We start from the raw sequence: 20,560 nt of genomic DNA, 5'->3' as shown, positions 1-20,560 counted from the left end.
ACCAAATCACATCTAGGAGCACCATGAAATTTTCTGAGTAGCAAACATGAAGCTCCCATCAAAATAATTATGTAAGCACAATAGAGAAATGCTTTAGACAAAAAGAAAATTCTACCTAAACTCCAAACTCTATTGTGCAAATTAAAAAGTAACTGAATATATGAAAGACACCAGAAATAACTTCTCAAAGAGTTTCAGGCTTTCTAATAATATCACTATACACAAATTGATTTTTACTTTCTTTAATGTGAACTTTATCCAAAAGTCATAATTCATGATAAAGGGTTAAGTATTCAACTTTAAAATGTCTTAATGAACAAAAACATAAAATTATGAGATATATTTTACCTAAATAAAAATACATCAAGTCATTTGAAAATATCTAGTTCAGAGGTCCTGTCCTCGCGCAGCAGAAATGAATCCGACTAGGAACCATGAGGTGGCCAGGTTTGATCCCTGGTCTCACTCAGTGGGTTAAGGATCCAGCGTTGCCATGAGCTGTGGTGTAGGTCGCAGACGCAGCTTGGATCCCGAGTTGTTGCGGTTGTGGCGTAGGTCGGGGGCAACAGCTCCAATTAGACCCCTAGCCTGCGAACTTCCAAATGCTGCGGGTGCAGAACTCAAAGGACAAAAGACCAAAAAAAAATATCTAGTTAGCGGAAAGTTATGGAATAAAACTACATCTAGTTAGCAGAGAGTTATGAATAAGTGAATAAGTGAGTGAGTTATGTCATTATTATGCTTGGCTTGACACTCTGCTAATGAAAATTTTCCATTATGTTCATTAATGAAATGCTGTTGGCAGACAACATAGACTTATTTTCATTTCAAGGAAATCTATGGACATACAATGATGCTGCTATACTCTTTTTTATTTTTATTTATTTATTTATTTTTATTTTTGGTCTTACCCACTACATGCAGAAGTTTCAGAATCAGGGATAAACCTGCGTCACAGCAGTGAACCAAGCCATAGCAGTGACAATGCCAGATCCTTGCCCCACTGAGCCATCAAGGAATGCCTATACTTCTTAAAATAAATTCTAATTTAAACAGGCCTTGCCCATATCCATGAGCGTAAACTAATGAAGTTTTAAGGGAAGCCATAATCACAACCAAAGACAAAATACTGTATATATGCATTTTCACATCACTACAGGAGAACTAAGAAATGCTAATTTTTAATTTATGAAAAAAAGTAGACCTATGGAGTTCCTGCTGTGGTACAATGGGTTAAGGATCTGGCATCACCACAGCTGTGGCATAGGTCACAGCTATGGCTCAGATGTGATCACTGGCCTGGGAACTTCCATATGCTGTGGATACAGCCAAAAAAAAAGAGTAAACACTAAAATATTCAGACTCTTTTCGAGTAAAGGGGATCTCTGCAATGTATGAAAAGTAATCAAGAGTCCTAGGTTTGCCGTGTCTGGGACCATATTTTTGATTTACCAAGTATTCCATCATGAGTCTCCCAACGATGCTTTCATGAAGGTGAAGGTGAAGTAGTTCCTTCACGGCTTCATGGTTCTGCTCAGGATGAAGACCACATCCCACTATGAAACCTCCAAAGGACCTTGGCCTGTCAGCTGTGCTCAATTCACTTCACCTCCTCTCCCTCACAGCTACACTAGCATTTTTTTTTAAATTTTATTGGAATATAGTTGACTTACAAATTTGTGTTAATTTCAGGCACACAGCAAAGTAAATCAGTTATACATATACATATACATATACCCATTCCTTTTCACATTCTTTCCCACATAGATTATTACACAGTACACTAGGTATTTTTTTAGTTCAGTTCCCTGTGTGCTTCAAGTTCGCTTTTTCCCTCATAAGAGTCTTGGCACCTGCTATTCCTGCCATCTGGAATATTTTCCATCCTTCCCTTCCCCCTACCTCCTTGTCATGTCTTTCATATCCTCAGATGACAGCTCAAATATCAGTTCCTCAGGAACACTGTCCCTAACTTCTCAGACTAGCTCAGATCGCCCTAGTACATGTGTTCAGAGTCCACCACACTTTTCTTTCAAAGCACATTTCATAGTTTATTTGTAATAATAGCATTCATTTGATTAATGACCACCTCCATTCTAGACTTAAAGCTCCATGAGCGCAGGGACTATATCTGTTTTGCTCACCATCATATACCCAGCATCTAGCACAGTGTCTATTTAAAACTACTAAGTTTTAAAAAACATATGTGTTACATGCATAAATGAACAATTAATGACCAAATTCTGACAAAGAGGTGGGAAATGGGAGATCATAGGGGATGCTGTGTGAGAGGAAAACGATTTTTTTTGTTTGATCATAAACACAATATTCATGTAAAGGAAAAGTGATGACCTGTACTTTCTCTAAGCTTAGGAAACATGCACCAGGCTTAAAATACAGTCATCCTTCTAGAGACGTAAGAATTCTGAATTGCCCATGAGTTGAAATATATTTTAAATTTCAGACCTATAATTTGAAGAACATTCATAAAACAGCAACTCTTGTTGCCTTCATAATGAATTGATATGCCATATTATTAGATTCAAATCATCATTGATTCCTGTGATTTTTAAGGTCTCTTCTGAAGCTAAAATTAGTCAAACCCACTAATCTTGCTTGAAAAACAGAACTGGGATTTTTACAGTTCTTGGTGTACATTTTACTAGTTTAATACACAAATCAGTCATTTCTGTATAAACCAGGTGAGGAAACAGTACTAAGCTTTAACCGCTTAAAGAGTATAAGTCACTTGTTACTTGCAAGTCAATCTGAAGGAAAGCACTAACTGATTTGGAAACAGTTGGGAAAAACAAATAAATAACTGAACTTAGGGTTTTTATCAGATGGTGACTTAAGAATTCCTTATCACAAGTTTTGGCAGATCATCCTGTTTGCCACCATCTTTTGTGCTCAAACTAAATCCCCTGATGGGTTTGCTATAATAGCACTTAACGAGTAAATGAGAGATAAGACCTAAGTTAATTGCTATTCAGATTTTGAATGTTCTTCCTCATAGAGAAATCTCTGTATGTTCCTTTACGTGGTACTGGAAAGAAACCAAAATGACAAAGGAAATAGAAATTGAAATTTTGCTTGGTAGTTTTAAATAATATACACTCCACATAATTACTGTCTCCTATCAATTAAAATGATTTAAAACCTTTCCTTTGGGGGAAAGGTTATATGTTTCTGAGGTTTTAAATTTTTTCCTTACTCTCTTCTCATACAATAACGGAGGGAAAAACTGAAGTTAACACTTGTAAACGTGAAAGAAACATGAACACTGATTTGGGTCATTTTCTCATAGAGATATACTTTGATACATAATACAAATATTTCTTGGATATTTTGAACAAATAAATAATTCTTCCCACTCATAATAAAGATTATATCTTTATCTCTTATTTATGAACTCCAGTTCAATGACTTTAGTAGCTACTGAATAATCTAATCTAGTATATCTGTTTTGAATTGTTAACAAATGTAGCTGTGCAACATATAAAGAAATGACAAAATCACCTAATTTCACACTTGCACTGAAGTTGACAGATGCATTAAAAGATGTGCAATTACTCACCTTACATTCTTCCTGGCAAGTATCTGGTCCAAAGTTAGTGAAAATCCCATACATAAAAAAATAAGTGAAAAAATAAACAAGATTTTTCTTCCCATCAAGAAATGAATTGGTTTCTTCAAACCAGGCACATCTGTTAATTCATAAATGCAAAGAGAGCAGAGGCAGCACTTTTTATGCCTTGTGACTGACAATCTATTCAACCAATAAAAAGACAGCTTTTCCAGAATGTATTATGCAGGAGGAGGGGGGAAGTTGTAGGGAGGGGCCTGATACTGCTTAATTTAGAGCACAGAGTAAAACCAAGGGGTCTATTTAGGTTTTTAGATTATTTACCTCAATGAAAAATTATTAGGGCACAGATTTTTAGAGAAATTCTCCCAATTAAGCTCTGTTTAGAAATTGGCAGGGGATCAAGATGGCAGAAGAGTAAGATGTGGTGCTCACCTTCTCCCACAAACAAATCAAAAAAACCCTTCTACGTGTAGAACAATTTGCACAGAACATCTCTTGAACACTGGCAGAAGACCTCAGACCTTCAAAAAGGGCAAGAAACCCTCCACATAACTGGGTAGAAAACAAGGAGGAGAAAAAGAGAGAGAGGAGAAAAAAAGGAATCAGGATGGGATCAGCACTCCCGAGAGGGAGCTGTAAAAGAGGAAAGGAATCTGCACCCTAGGAGGCCACTTAACTGAAATCAGCCAGGATGGAAGGGGAACATTAAAGCCTCAGAGAAAACCTGCAGCCAGCAGCCAATCAGAGGAGGGCAAGGTAGAGAGAGAGTTGAATAGACCACAGGTACCACTGCCCAGGAAACCACAGCCTGAGACACTTGCGAGGGAGCTGGGGGCTGAAACTGGGGCTACAGAGATCAGTTCTGGAAAGAGGACTAGGGCTGGCTGTGTGCAAACTGCCTGAGGGGGCTAGGCAGTGGTGCACCACAGCCAAGAGAGCACAGGAGAAGGCCTGGGACCACCACAGGAACATCTTTCTCTCTGCTTGCGCAGGCTTTTGGGTGGCGGGGCACTCTTGCACAAGCTACAGGGATGGGCCACAGCCATCTCAGACTCCTGAGGTGGGCATGGCTTGCCACCACTAAAGCGCCCATGAATAAGTTCTGCATATGGCCCCAGTCACCTCAAGGTCGCTGCCAGGGAGGGCCTTACAACTGATCACCACCACTTGTCCTCAACCCACAGCAATGCACACACCTTGCTGCCATTACTGCTGCCAAAGGCTCTGGGTGTCCCCCCATACACACCTCCCTGAGGGTCATTGCCCATGGCCCTGCAACCTGTCACCCCTACCTCCCATGGGTCCTCACCACTGCAAAGGCCCTACCCATTTCTCCCACTTCCCCAGAGTCATGTGCAGACTGTACACCTGCACACCCCCTATCAAGGGAATGATGGCCTGCATACACTGAGGAAAAGAGACAGCAAGCAAAACCAAAAGCAGCCCTCCCATCAATTAAAAAATAATAATAAATACAAAATAAAAAAGGAAAGCAATGTAAGAGATCTATGGAATAATATAAAGCATGCCAATCTATGCATAACAGAGATTCCAGGATCAGAAGAAAAGGAAAAGAGGATTGAAAATATACCTGAAGAAATTATGGCTGAAAATGTTCCACATTAAAGAAGGGAACAGATATCCAGATACAGGAAGCACAGAGAGCCCCAAACAAGCTGAACCCAAAGAGACCTATACCAAGACATATTATAATAAAAATGGCAAAAGTTAAAGATATGGCGAGGGTTCTAAAGACAGCAAGAGAAAAACAAAGAGTTAATTATAAGGGAAACTTCATAAGGTTATCAGCTGATTTCACTACAGAAATGCTATATTCAAAGTTCTAAAAGGGAGAAATCTGGAACCTAGAATACTCTACCCAGCAAGATTATCATTCATAATAGAAGAAATAAAGAATTTCTCAGAATTTGGCATCATTTTGGTACTCTCTTAAGAATCTCATAATGTGGAGTTCCCAACTGTAGTTCAGTGGGTTAAGAACCTGACATAGTGTCCATGAGGATGTGGGTTTGATCTTCAGCCTCACTTAGTGGGTTAAGGATCCAGCATTGCTGCGAGCTGCAACACAGGTCACAGATGCGGCTCACATCCTGCATTGCTGTGGCTGTGGCATAGCCAGCAGGTGCAGCTCCAATTGGACCCCTAGCCTGGGAACTTCCATATGCTACAGGTACAGCCCTAAAAAATGAAAAAAAAAAAAAAAAGGAAGAAGAATCTCATAATGCTTTTTGGGAATACCTTCATGACATTGGTCTTGGCAATGATTTTATGGATATGCTACCAAAGCACAGACAATAAAGGCAAAAACAGACACAGGACTATATCAAACTAAAAAGCTTCTATACATCAAAAGAAATAATCAACAGAGTGAAAAGGCAACCTATTGAATGAGAGAAAATACTGGCAAAACATACACCTGTTACAGGATTAATTTTTCAAAATATAAAGGGAACTCCTACAACTTGATAGCAAAAAACAACTCAATTTTAAAATGGGCTAATGACTTAAATAGTAATTTCTCCAAAGAAGACACACAAATGGCCAACATGTATATGAAAATGTACTAACCATCAGAAAAATAAAAATCAAAACCACAAAAAGATCTCACCTCACACCTGTCAGGATGGCTACTATAAGACAAGTGTTGGCAAGGATGTGGAGAAACTGGAACCCCTGAACACTGCTGATGGGAACACAAAACGGTGCGGTTGCTGTGGAAAATAATATGCAGATTCCTCAAAAAGTTAAAGATAGAACTATCATATGATCCAGCAATTGCAGTATGGATAATTATCCAAAGAATCAAAATCAGGATCTCAAAGAGGTATCAGCACCCCATGTTCACTGCAGCAGTATCCACTACAGCCAAGATGTAGAAACAACCTTACAGTGTGCTGATGACTAAATGGATAAAGAATACATGCATATACATACAATGAAATATTATTCAGCCTTAAAGAAAAGAGGAAATTCTGTAATATGGGATGACATGGATGAAACCATGAGGACATTATGCTAAGTGAAATAAGCCAGTCACAAATACTACTGATTCCATTTATATGGGGTATCTAACATAGCCAAATTCATAATATCAAAGAGTGGAATGGTGGTTTCCAGAGGATGGGGGAGGAGGAAATGGGAGTTGAAAATCAACTGGCATAAAGTTTCATTTAAGCAAAATTAATAAACTTTAGAAATCTGCTGTAAAAGATTTTATCTATAATTAACAATACTGTAGTGTACACTTCAAAATTTGTTAAGAGAATGGATCTCATGTTAAATTTTCTACCACAACAAAAAGAACTTTAGGGAGTTCCCATCATGGCTCAGTGGTTAACTAGTCTGACTAGCATCCATGAGGACGCAGGTTTGATCCCTGGCCTTGCTCAATGGGTTAAGGAACCAGTGTTGCTGTGAGCTGTGGTGTAGATCACAGACAGGACTTGGATCCTGTGTTGCTGTGGCTGTGGTAAGCCAGCAGCTGTAGCTCTGATTAGACTCCTAAGCCTGAGAATTTCCATATGCCGCGGGTGTAGCCCTAAAGAGCAAAAAATAAAAATAAAACAAAAATAAAAAGAATTTTAAATAAATAAATAACCTGAAATGAAAGCCTTTTCTTACTTCAATGCCCAGATAACTAAAGAATATCTATTGTTTCCCATCTTTGCCTGACTCCACTCCCACCCCCCACCTAAAAAGCTTATAACAAACAACAAAATTCCTAAGAGTTTTATGTAAAAAATATACAATTAAAATACCACAATAAATCCTCCAAAATGCAACTGTCAGCATTTTTGACACTTAAGAACCTTGATCTCTTTAATGGTAAAGCACTTGTGGTTGAAAGGGGCTATTTCTAAGCAGCATATCAGAGATAACAGATTATAGGAAAGCTGGGGACTTGACCCTGACGAGACACTCCCTTCCTCAATGTCCACTTTGCACATATACCGTCTTCTAACATGCCACGAAGGAGCTCCAAAGAAAATCAAGAGATTAAATAAAGCACAATGACTGGGAGAAATGGGAGCAAAGAAAAATAAGGAAGAAAGCTGCTAATAAAAATTATAAAATAGAAAAGGCTTATCCATGTGCTATATTTTTCCTATTTCTCAACATATATTTCTTTTTTCCCTCTGTTCTTTCATTTCACCCAGCTTGCATTCTTCACCTCTCCTTTTACCTTTCTGTCCTTTTTCTGATTCCAAGGAATTTCAAGTAGCGAGACAGGTTTGGACAGGAGGACTTTGGTCTGAAGCAATATTGCCAAATAGAATTCAGGACACTCAGTTAAATCTGAACTTTAGATAAACAACAAATAGTTTTATTAGTAAGTATGCCCCATGCAATAATTGGGACATACTATCCTAATCAATTCTTTGTTGTTTATTTGAAAACTAAATTCCACTGGACACCCTGTATTTTTATTTGCTAAATCTGGCAAGCCTAGTCTTAGGCACTCTCTCTCTGCTACTCAGATTTTAACAGGCATACAAATCACATGAGATTTTCTTAAGATGCAAATTCTGATTCAGCAGGTCTAAGGTAGGACATGGGCTTGTTTCTAATGAACTTCCAGATGCTGATGCTGCTTGCCTGAGGACTGCCCTGTGAGTAGCAAGGATCTAAAACAGCACTGTTCATAAATTAGGAGATTGAGATTAAAATACACACTTTATACAAAATAGATAACCAACAAGGACCTACTGTATAGCATAGGGAACTATACTCAGTATCTTATAATAATCTATAATGGAAGAGAGTGTAAAAAAAGAATACACTTATATGTATGTGTGTGTTTGTGTATACCTAAATCATTTACTGTACCTCTGAAGCTAACATAACATTGTAAATCAACCATATTTCAATAAAATATTTTAAAACCATAAAAAGAGTATTGTTTAATAGGAATAAGAGCTACATATGTAATTTAAAACTGTCTAGTAGCCACTTTGAAAGAATTAAAAATAAACAGGTTGAAATTAGTTTTAATAATATATTTCATTTAACCTAATACATCAATAATACCATTGCAAGCATAAGTAATTTAAAAATTATTAAGGAGATATTTTACCTACTTTTCTGCCCTAAACCTGAAATCTGGAGTATAAATACACTTATACACATCTCAACTCAAACTAACCAAAACTTCAAGTGCTCTATACCCACATGTGGCCAGTGGCTACCTTACTGGACAGTATAAATAGAGACCATCTCCTCCAGCTGCCAGAGCAATACGTTATAGTCTCCCATGGCAGCAGAAGGAGAATCTGATCACATTGCTCCTCAAAATCCTGGTCAGGAGGAGGTGAGAGCCCAGGCCCATGATGCTGCTGTACTGTGATAATAATGGTTCGTGAACACTCGGAAACCACAGTCTTGGTCCCTTAGCACTTATCATGTACACAATCTTTCTTGGAAATATGCTTCAGCTATATTTTCAGCTACACACATGTACACAAAATGTTTTATTTAAATCAAGTATCATTTTAATATGTAAGATGTGATGATCCTAAAATTCTAATATAGCATTCTTCCGTCAAAATTTTCTCTCACTTGGTTAAGAATATTTAAGGCAGAATAATTAATAGCTACGAGGTTTCACACATGTGTTTTAGAATAGAAGTCACACTTAAGATGTGATTTTCTGAGAACAGCTGATCTTGTGACTTTGGAGGAGAAAAGCAGACAAAAAAATGTTAATATGATAGCTTGCAGACTGCAAAGCACAAGGGTATCACCTCCCTGGCATTGTACCTGCCTGCTCAGATGGCTGAGATCTCTGCCCCAAACTGTGAAGGTGTGAGATTTCACCCAGCTAGTAAACTAACAAGTTAGCCTGCTATGGCTTCATGGATGCTAGCGGAAGACAGGACTCATGGATGCTGGCAGAAGCAGTATGAGCATCATTCTATTTGTATCAGTCCCCCTTGCCTATAGAGCAACATGGAGGGGTCCAGATGGATGCTTGTACACAGGGTTTCACTTCAGGAGGGAAACCCTCAGTTTCAAGGCTATAAACAAACCTGCCCCTTTGCTAGAGAGGAAGAAACTATCCTTTCATAGCTGTTCACTATACATATATCCTAAAGATATTCCAGAACAAAGAGGAATTAGTGACTTAGTCACAAGATAAACAGAAAATGCAGAGATACATGGAAAATATCGCCCCAGAAGTCTCCATGACAGAAGAGAAAGCTGTACATCCATGCTGCCTTCTTTTCAACTGAAAATACTTGGACTTGCTTCATTTTCTGATTTACTATATACTACTAAATGAAATGTTACCTGAAAATGTGAATATCAAAAACCATCTCCCATAGTCATATATTACCATATGGAACTGAGTTCTCACAGGCAAAAATAGGTCTATCTTAATTTTAACATTTACCTGAAGGAGGAGCATATAGCATTAGTCAGACCACAGTTTCTATTCATCCAAATGCTCTCAGACTGAAAACTACATTAGTCATATGTTCAAACCAGTGACAATGGTCTTTGCACATTGATTCAAAACCCAACTCTATACACCTCCTATAAAGCCTGAACGACCTGGCCCCCACTGATCTCTCTCCTCACTTATGGCCACCCCTTCTTACCACCACACCCCAGCACCCTGGCTCGCACTCAGCTGCTCCACACCCTCCACATGACAAGCTTTTTTGCACCTCAGTGACTCTGCACAGATTGTTCTCTCTCTCTGCGGGGATCACCTCATGCCCCTCTAGCTCTCCCTGCCTTCTGTTCACTCCCATCATAATATATATCAATATTTGTACTGAGACATTGATTTTCTTGTTATTTATGGTGTGTTTCCTCACCAGAGGGCCTGTTCCATGAGGGAAGGGACCGTGTCTAATTAACTGATGTACACCTAGAGCCCAAGTTCAAGTTGGTTCCAAATAAAATACATAGCATTAATGAATAAACCTATCAAAAACATCACATAGGCGTTCCTGTTGTGGCTCAGTGGTAATGAATCCAACTAGCATCCATGAGGACGAAGGTTCAATCCTTGGCCTTGCTCAATGGGTTAAGGATCTGGCATTGCCTTGAGCTGTAGTGTAGGTTGCAGATGTGGCTCAGATCCCGCACTGCTGTGCTGTGGTGTAAGCCGGCAGCTACAGCTCTGATTCAACCCCTAGCCTGGGAACTTCCACATGCTACAGGTGCAGGCCTAAAAAAAAAAAAAAAAAAAAAAAGTCACATAACTAACTCCCATGTCATGCCACATGGTTGCAATTCCCAGGGCCTGAATACTTAGGCAACCATAGTTAGAAAATCAACTAACTCAAATATTCCATCAAATTCAGTAGCTTGAATATGCACACAGAAAAACCCAAATTACATCAGTTCATTAATAAAATACCATAGTACTTATGTACTTCTTGCTTTTGCCAGGGTATGACTCTGTGATGGTTGATGTGTTATCAACCTGACTGGACTATGAAGTGCTCAGAGTTATATCTCTCAAGATGTTCCCGAATGAGATGAAACATTTTAATCAGTGGATTGAGCAAAGCAGATTGCCCTTTCCAATGTGAGTGGTCCTCATCCAAACCACCAGAGGTCCAATTAGAAACAAGGTGGAACTAGGGAGATTTCACTTTCTCTACCTGTCTTATAGCAAGGACATCAGTCTTTACCTGCCTTCCAACTCAGACAACAATTGGAACTATAACATCAGCCCTCTAGGGTCTCCAGCTTGCTTACTGCTTCTCAGTCTCTGTAACTGCATGAACCAACTCCTATAATAAATCATATATTCAGGAGTTCCCACTGTGGCACAGTGGGTGAAGGATCTGGGATAATCTCTGTTATAGCTCCAGCTGCCGCTGAGGCATGGATTCAATCCCTGGCCTGGCACAAGGGTAATGAATCTGGTGTCGGCACACAGCTGTGGTGTAGGTCACAGCTGCAGCTCGGATTCAATCTCTGACCCAGGAACTTCCATACGCTGTGGTTGTGGCCAAAAAATAAATAAATCATATCTTCATATTCATATGTGTATTTATCTCCTATTTGTTTTCTCTAGAGAATCCAGACTACTAAAGACTCTTTATCAAGTTCAGAGACTAATTGCTGCCATGATTTCAACCAATTTTCATCAAATTAATTTTTGAGTTGATTAAAATCAGGTTAGCAAATTAAATACTCATAAGTGCCTTTGATTTAAATGTTAATGTTTCTTACTTTAGATTCCCCTTTGGCTTTGTGGAACAATGATAATGTATCAAATTAGTGGCATATTTTTACATTCTTACAGCAGGGCTGCTTTCATAAATCTGTCCATTAGATAAACACTGACTGTCATGTGCTAGATGTCAAAATACAAAGTAAAAAAGATCAAGTCTTCACCTCCAAGAAGATCCCAGTTGAGTCACATGATTGGTGAGGTAATAAAAACCTTTGGGATGTTTAACCTAGTAAACCAGTGACCTTTGAAGGCCCCAACTCCACTCCATGCAATGGCTGATTAGACGAGGGGTAGAGAGAGGCGGGTATATAACAGATGAGGAGGTAAGAGATGAGTTATAACTATCTCCTTTGAAGAGTTGAAGCAGCCTTCCTAGGAAAAGGCCTCCAACTACTCTCAAAAATGCACAATTCTCACCTCAACAGAGAGAGGAATCAGAGTTTTAATTCACTAAAATAAAACTCACATTGAGAATATGTGCTATTTGCCATTGCCCTATACCTAAGGCCACCATTTAGAATAAGAGCAAAGTGGATTCTTTAGACAAAAATTAATGCTTCAAAGACAGCATTGTGTACAAGCACTTGGTAAAAATCCAAGGTGTTGTTTGCTAAAAAATTAACACAAACTTGGAAATTTTAACTGAAAACTTATCTAAGTAATTTCAAAATTCACTGGTACACAGTATGAAAAATTGCCTTATATATGAACTGATTACAGATTCATTGATTTGGGTTATCTTCATAAACAGTAATGACTGCTAGAACCAAGAAGACCAAAAAGTAATATTTTAGATCAATGGAAAAATTACTTTGTGTAGCTATAAAAACCCAGAACCCCTCACTTCTTCTTTTCTCCCTCTCTTCCTCTGTTTCTGCACTCCTGCTTTTTCTCTCTTGCTCTCTTTTTTTTTCACTTTATGGGGAAAAAAAAATCTTGTATTATCTTATTTAAAGTCCTTTAGGCAATAAAATCTTAACAATATAAAATGCTCAAAATTTTGTATATTTACTTTTATAAGAGTTTTATATTTATATATTATAATATTATTGCATTTAAATAATCTGAAATAGTCCTGGTGAATCTTCATTTTACTGTGGAATACAGAGGCTGAAAGAATGACCCCAGCCATTCCCTATCACAAAGATCAACTGGTCCACACTGAACTCAAAGAGCACAAATCTGGCCCATCTACCATATTCTTAAACATCTCCAGGGAATGAGATTCTAAAACTTCATGTTCCATTGAGTGAATAAAATCATCTCTTTTCCTAGTGTGAAAAATTATCTTTCATATCCTATAATTCAAAGGTCCCTGCTGAAATAGAGTCTGTTTTCTTTTGTTTGGTTCTCAGTCAAGTTAGAGAACACCTGGAGAATAAATTTTAGTATGCACATTAAAATGATAACTCCCTTCCAGAAACTTCACAAAGACTACTGCTGTCAATTCCCCCCTAGATCCTACATAGAGGTTTAATTAAATAACAAGATTTTAAGACCAGGCTTGAAGGTTGGTAAGATTATATGGCAATATACATATTTCTTTAGTTCCACAGAAACTATGGAAAAATAGAAAAGATATGAAAAGAAATAACTACACTGAAAAGTAGCTAGAATGAGATGATAAGAAATCTCCTTCATTTTAGATAAGTTGGATAAATAATCACCTTTATTTAATCATGTAAAATGGAGCACTCAACATTCATCAACAGCAGTTATACAGGACATGCAAGCATTGGTCTTAGTTTCATTGCTTCTTTTTCCCGACATAAAGGTGCTATTTAACTTGTCACATTTCCATAGCAACTAACACCTTAATTTTTATAGCTAAAACACCATGAATCATTTCTAACCACTCTAAATGCTCCAATATCAATTGCCAACATTGTCAAAAACCTTGGCCATTCTTCCCCAAAAGCTAACTTCTCTCTCATAGAGTACAAAGCATCAGCATCACCCTTGACCTAGTCTCCTCATCACCTGACCTAATTTTTGAAGATGACTCTTTCTTCTTAAAAGTTAGGGGGCTCTGAGACAAGTCAAATAATAACACTCTTCTGCCCCACCTGAGTGCTAAACTAACTGAGAAATAAAAAAGGGGGTAAGACAGGTAGAGGCCCAAATACCACCTTTAACACTACTATGAGAAGCTAGGACAAAGTTAGGGCAGGAGCAAAGGGAGTGTGACCAAACCCCTTCCTACAGAAGACCAGGCAGCCTATCACAGCAGCACACTGGGCTCTCAACAGGGAAGGGAGCCCTGCCCCACAAGAAACTGGAGGAGCCATGTGCTCTGTGGGTAGACTGGGTTCCAAAAAGGAAAAAAGGAAGAGCTGAACATGCTCAGGCTACTCTTCTTAAATTTACCATAGATGTCACCTCTCTTCACCTGGCATGGAAGGAGGAAACTGGAAGAGAAATAAGGAGTTACAATAATTTAACTCCTTCTACTTGGAAGGAAATAATGGGGAAGAAGGAAATTTATTCTCCTTTCTGCCCCAACTCTCCCAACATTTCAATAACTACCAAATAGGATCTTTTGTGACACAGTGTCTATCGGTTTTCATGTACCTCTAGTAACCCATGGATATGGTTTCAATTTATAGTAATAATACTTTAATCTTCACAACTATACTCCTTAGTTTTCCTAGTGTTTTGCTGGCCAAAAAAACATTTACCATCAATTTTGCAACTTATTTACTTAACATCCATCAAAATTTTTTCTAAATGTAAAAATCAAAATTCTGTCTTATAACTAACCTGGAAAGCAACAAACATGTTCTGGTTAAGAAAGTTTACTTCTTTAAGTTTAAATTTACCCTCTGTAAAATGGGTCTAATAATAGCACCTACCACATACGAGTTGTTTTGAGGATTAAAAGAAATTATAGCACGTGAAGGCCCGAGCCAGCCACTTAAACAGCACGCGGTACCTGTTAGAGATGGTCGTGGTGGTGGTGGTGACGATGATGTCAGTGGTTTCGCCCTCTCCAACATGATCCAGCTCCAAATTATATCCTGAATCTTATGACATCTCTCTGCCTCCAACGCTACCACCTGCAATCTCTGAACTATACATACTATTGCAAGAGCCCCCCCTCCTTAGATAACAGGAGTCCTCGCTTGTCCCTCTGTGGTCTTCTATAGCAAGCACAGTGATATTTTTTAAATGTAGATCGGATCTTGTCACTCCTTCGCTTGAAGCCTGCAATGCTTCCCGTCATACGGAGAATGAAACCCAAACTCCTTATCCTGGCCTACAGGTTGGACATGAACTGGTCCTGCCCACCCCTCGAACGTCACCTTCCTCAATTCTCCCGCTGGCTTACTACCCTTTAACCATGGCAAATTTCTTTTCCTCTAATTCCTCAAGTTGATTCTTGTATGGGGACCCTTTGAGAAAATTTAGGGCTCAAAGTGAAAGGAAATTCTGTCTCCTTTTAGGATCCAAATTAATAAGTTCTTTAGCAGGAAGTAAAAACTTCAAAGCTCCAAAAACAAAAATTAAATCCTTTAAAAAATGTTTCATAGCTACAGTAATCAAAATCCTTGACTCATAATACAGTCTGACTGTTCCTGTTTGATTGGTTTGTTTTTAATAATAATATAACAATTAAACTCACTACCCGAAGTAAACCACAACCCCACTCTTTCCACAGAATGTACTATCACACTGAATACAGGACACAGAAGATCTGAATAGCACTATCAGTCACCCCGGACCAATTAACATTTATACTACATTATTCCTAACTTTAGCAAAACATACCTTCTTTTCAAGTGTACATGGAGAATTCACCAAGACTGACTGTATTCTTTGCCACAGAACAAATCTCAACACATTTTGAAAACAATAAAATCAAAAAAGGATCTTCTTCGACCATAATGGAATTAAACTAGAAATTAATAACATAGATATCTGTAAAATAAATACCATAATTCTAAATAATCCATACACCAGAAAGGAAAACAAAAGGGAAATTAGCAAATGTTTTGAAGTGAATGAAAACTAAAATATACCATGGCATGGCTCATGGCATGTACTTAGACGGAAGTCATACCACTAAATACATTAAAAAAGAACAAGGATCTCAGATCAATGATTTAATAAGCTACCATTCAAATACAAAACAAGCAGAAGAAAGTAAATAATAAGAGACCAGAAATCAACAATAATGAAAACAGAAAAACAAGAGGAAATCAGTGAAATCAGCTGAGCTGGTCCTCTGAACAAATCAGTAACACTTCCAAACTTCTAGCTGACCAAGGGAAAAAAAGAGAAGACACAACTTGACAATATCAGGAATGGAAGATGAGACATCACTATAAATCTATGATATTAAAAAGATTATAAAGGAATCTTACAAACAATTTCATGCCCATAAATCTGACAACTTAGACGAAATGAACAAATTCCTTAAAAGGCATACAGTACCAGAGCTCACTCAAAAATAAATAATCTTTATCGTCCTATATTTACTAAAAAAATTGAACTCATTGTTAAAAACCTTTCAGCAAATATATATAGATATGTTCATGCATGACAGAATGTCATAACAGCTTTAAAAAGCATATTTGAAAAATTAGATGAAATAGACAAACTTTAAAAAAAAAAAAATGACTTACCAGATCTGCCTCAAAAAGAAATCACAGTTCTCTGAATGGTTCTGTAAGAAATTAAAGAGATTTACTCTGTGATTAATAATCTTCCCACAAAGAAAACACCAGGTCCACGTAGTTCTACAGGAAGTTTCACTAAACTTTCAAAGAACAAATGACCCCAACTTTATATGAACACTTTCCTGTGAATATCAACTCACTTTATAAACTGTTTTTGCTTTCTTTCAGTTTGTTGTTGTTGTTGAACAGAGATTCTAAATATGGACAAATTTATTATTCTTTTCTTCTTGTTCAGAGATATTTTCCTTTCTTAAGTTCAAGGAGATTGTCACCTTTGTTTTCTATTAAGAATGTCATTGTTGACATTCAGGCCCTCAATCCCTCTAGAGTTGGTTTTTTAGCCTAAGATGGTGATGGAATTAAATCTGAGTAATCACTTTTTGTAGCCTCCATCTGTTTGACCTTTCCTTTACACATTGATCTGACATCTAATTCTGTCATTTAATAATAGTCTGTATTCATTGTACATGAGTCTCTTGCTGAGCTATTCTATTCATTAGTCAGTTTACTTCTGTACCAATGCTGCACTGTTACTCAGCCTCAGAGAAATTGCTCAGAATAGGTGAGGCCAGGCCTTCAGAGGTGTTTGCCTATCCCTGACTCTACTCCTCCAGCTTCAATCTCATAGTTTATTGTAATGCTTTCCTTGTAATCAGTCTCAACTCCCTTGCTCTTCCTCCATCACTTTCATCTAAACTCCCCCTGCCACCAGGACTCTCTATCTTAGTCACTACTACACGGAATGAATCTGAGGAATACACAAAATCATGCTAATTGATGTAACTTTATAACTACAGTTTCAAATGGAATCTCAGAACTGTTGGACAATCCCACATCCTCTTGCTAATCTAAATTAGAAGGCAAAATTCATGCTGAGACCTAATCTCGAATGTGATGGCACTGGTTGGTGGGAGTCTTTGGGAGAAGAGTAGGTTATGACGGTGGAGCCCTCATGTATGGGATTAGTACTCTTATAAAGAGACCTCAACATGCAATTAAATCTCAGTAAACCTGGAAAAACAAACAAACAAAAAACCCAAAAACCAAATATAAATAAAGGTAACCACAGAGCTGCCCTGGCCCTTCTGCCTTTTGAGGTTAGCAAAAGACTTTACAAATCAGGAAATGGGCTCTTACCAGACACCAAATCTGCCTGCACCTTGATCTTGGAACTATGAAAAATCAACTTCAGTTGCTTATAAGCCACTGGTCTTCAGTATTTTGTTACAGCAGCCTGAATGGACTAAGACACTATCCCTCAGTAAAATAAAGGTAATAAAAATATTTACCTATTAATAGTAAAAGAATTAAATGAGTTAATAACTGTAAGTCAACTAAAAAAGAATGTGGTATTAAAGTAATAGTGAAGTATACTGTTTAACACAAGCATTGTTTTCCTACATAATTTCACATCTTACCTTCTCAAACTTCTTTCCCCTATGCTTTCTCTTCATTGATGACCCTGCTTATTTTGAGATAAGAGTAGTCAAAGAGAAGTTCCACATAATCAACAGATGTTCCAATTTACCTGCAGTTGTACCCCTATACTCCGCCTTCTCTATAACTATAGATAAACTGTTATTATTTCTAAGGTCAAGTCCTCCACTTGGGCACCCCTCTAGTCTATTCAAGGATTGCTCGTGCAATTACCTATCTTCTCTGCTGGAATAATTCCATCAGCATACGAAAGTCATAAAATTTGCCATCTTAAACAAACCCAACCTGACCCCACATTCCTCTCCAGATACAGCCCCTTTTCTCTGCACATTATAGAAAAATTTTTTGCAAAAATGGTCTATAATTACTGTTTACACTTCTTTCACTTCCACATTTTCTTGACTCCAATCAATCAGGCTTAGATCTTCTTGACAAAGTCTCCGATAACCTGCACATTGCCAAATCCAAACGACAATTCTCAGTCCTCACCTTATCCTTCTTTCACACTTGCTCAGTTCCACCTTTGTCACTTGGCTTTGATTATACAGCAGCATTAGCCACTCCTTCTTCTTCCTTTTTTTTTTTTTTAACTTATTTTTTATTTTTTTTCATTTTTGGCTGCCCCGAGGAACGTGGAGATCCTGGGCCAGAGATCAGCTGCGGCCATGCCAGATCCTTAACCCACTGTGCCAGGCCAGGGATCAAACACAAGTCTCAGGTCTCCCAAGACGCTGCTGATCCTGTTGTGCCACAGTGGGCCAATTCTTTTTGATCTGTTTTACTTCAATTGCTTCTCTTTCATTTCACTAAGTTTCCACGTGCCCAGGGCTCAGGCCTCCAACCTTTCTCTGTGCTACCCACAATCATCCCCTGAATGACCTTATTCAGAGCCATGGCTTTCAATGCGGTCTATTCACAGATGACTCTACTGAACGCCACACCCATGTATCAACTGCCCACCTCACATAGCTACCTGGATGTCTCACAAGCATCTCAAACTTAACAGCACCCTTGATAGCCCCTTCTAAATTCTTCTCCTTTCCCAGTATTTCCCACTCGATAAATAACACAAGTTATCCAATCTGAGCAGGCTGAAGATCATAATTAACTTCTCTTTCACATCCTACGTTTCTGAGTAAATCCTGTTGGCTCTACCATCAAACTACATCCAATTCAACGTTTCTTACCACCTTGGACTGAGTCCAAGCCATCATCACCTCTCAAGTGAACTATCAAAACACCCTCCCAACTGGACTCAAAGATTCATCTCTTAGTTTTTTCCTCCTCACAAAAGCCAGAGTGAGCCTAGAAAAATATAAATCCTATCTTGTTACTCCCCAGCTGAAAACTTTCCAAAGTTTTCAAACTTTTCAAAATCACAGGATGAGTAAACAAAGTCTTTACCATGGTCTACAGGCTCCATGTCTCTAGGCACCCCTCAGACCTCATCTAATGCCACACTACTCCTCATGCAGCTCCTCCACCCCTATCCTTCAGTTCAGCCCATGCTACTTATGAGAACACCTCTTCTTGGAAGGCTTTACCCATATGCTTGTCTGAATGGCTCCCTCTCTTTAGGATCTCAGCTCAAATATAAACTCTCCAGAGACACCTTCTTTTTAAAAAAAAATATTTGTATTTTTTCCATTATAGCTGGATTACAATGTTCGGTCAATTTTCTACTCTACAGCAAAGTGACCCAGTCACACATATATACATTCTTTTTCTCACATTATCCGCCATCATGTTCCATCATTAAGTGACTAAATACAGATCTCAGCGCTCTACAGCAAAATACTTCCTAACGCCACCCTATCCAGAGTAGCCACCCCCCACTCCAAGTCACTAACACCAAACCAACTGTGTTTTCTCAGGAGCTTGTCATACTTAAAATTATCTTTTGATGTTTAAATACTTTTATTTTCTACTTTCTCGTACCTAAAATATAGATTTTTATAAAAACAGAAACCTTCACTCTCGAAAATTGTATCCCCTGTTGCAGCCCTAGTGCCTAGAACAGAGCCCAGAACAGGGAAGACATTTTTAAAAAGTAATTATGAAATGAACTAACATCCCAGAAAACTTATCTATTTAATTTTCCAGGAGAAACTGGGGTTTAAAGAATTAAATGAATCACCCAAGGTCGCACAGTCAAAGTAGCAGCTTTGGAATTTAAGGCGCGATCTCGCATTAAAGCGTGGGTCTATATACAGTACGGCATGTTGCTTTACTAAAGTTTTTTTCAATGTACTGTGTTTCTTGTCAGTAGCAGTTAAGGCTCCGAAGTCTAATTTTACACAACATAAACACAATGCCCCACTCCACCACACGTACACACAGGAGCAAGATTTCTTCTTCCGACTTCAGCTCCACTGAACCTGCAGCGGGGGGGTTTGCCCAGAGCGCCTGCGCTGTGGGAGGGGCTCGGGCAAAGGCTTCTGGGATTGGTAGTCCTCGTCCCTTCTGCCCGCCGCATTCACGTTAAAAAGAAATAAACCACGGTGAAAATTGGATACATCTGAATTGCACACAAATTAAATAAGACGCAGATTCTGGAAAGTGGTGCAGGCTTGTAGATTTCTACCGAGAGGCGCCTACCGGACCAGGCTCTGCGCAGACAGCCGCAGGGTCCTCGGA

At 38.4% G+C, this 20,560-nt stretch overlaps 1 protein-coding gene across 40 annotated transcripts in view; it reads right to left on the bottom strand.

Annotated features, from left to right (window-relative positions):
- ATP6AP1L (ATPase H+ transporting accessory protein 1 like) overlaps positions 1 to 20,297 on the bottom strand; it is a 58,123-nt gene extending 37,826 nt beyond the window's left edge. For 6 of the 40 annotated variants that reach the window (XR_014838173.1, XR_014838175.1, XR_014838174.1 and 3 more), the window contains exons 1-3: positions 20,258 to 20,297; positions 17,905 to 17,948; positions 16,433 to 16,473 (exon numbers count right to left, since the gene is read on the bottom strand). Coding sequence is in view for 12 of the 40 variants with exons in the window: in XM_085013965.1 (XP_084870091.1) it covers positions 16,433 to 16,473; positions 17,905 to 17,940 (77 nt within the window). In the remaining 28 variants the exon portion in view is untranslated. Of the gene's footprint in view, positions 1 to 3,577; positions 3,708 to 16,432; positions 16,474 to 17,904; positions 17,952 to 18,412 lie in introns of all 40 variants that reach the window. The other 34 variants (XR_014838171.1, XR_014838172.1, XR_014838185.1 and 31 more) reach the window with 15 other exon arrangements.
- Positions 20,298 to 20,560: the final 263 nt, after the last annotated feature.

The sequence above is a fragment of the Sus scrofa genome, chromosome 2 (assembly GCF_054392235.1).
Source record: "Sus scrofa isolate SSC_HxYL_T2T_F1_AM1 chromosome 2, Sscrofa_HxYL_maternal_Yorkshire_Landrace_v2.0, whole genome shotgun sequence".
NCBI classification, from domain to species: Eukaryota; Metazoa; Chordata; class Mammalia; order Artiodactyla; family Suidae; genus Sus; species Sus scrofa.
This window is presented reverse-complemented; position numbering and strand designations above follow the sequence as displayed.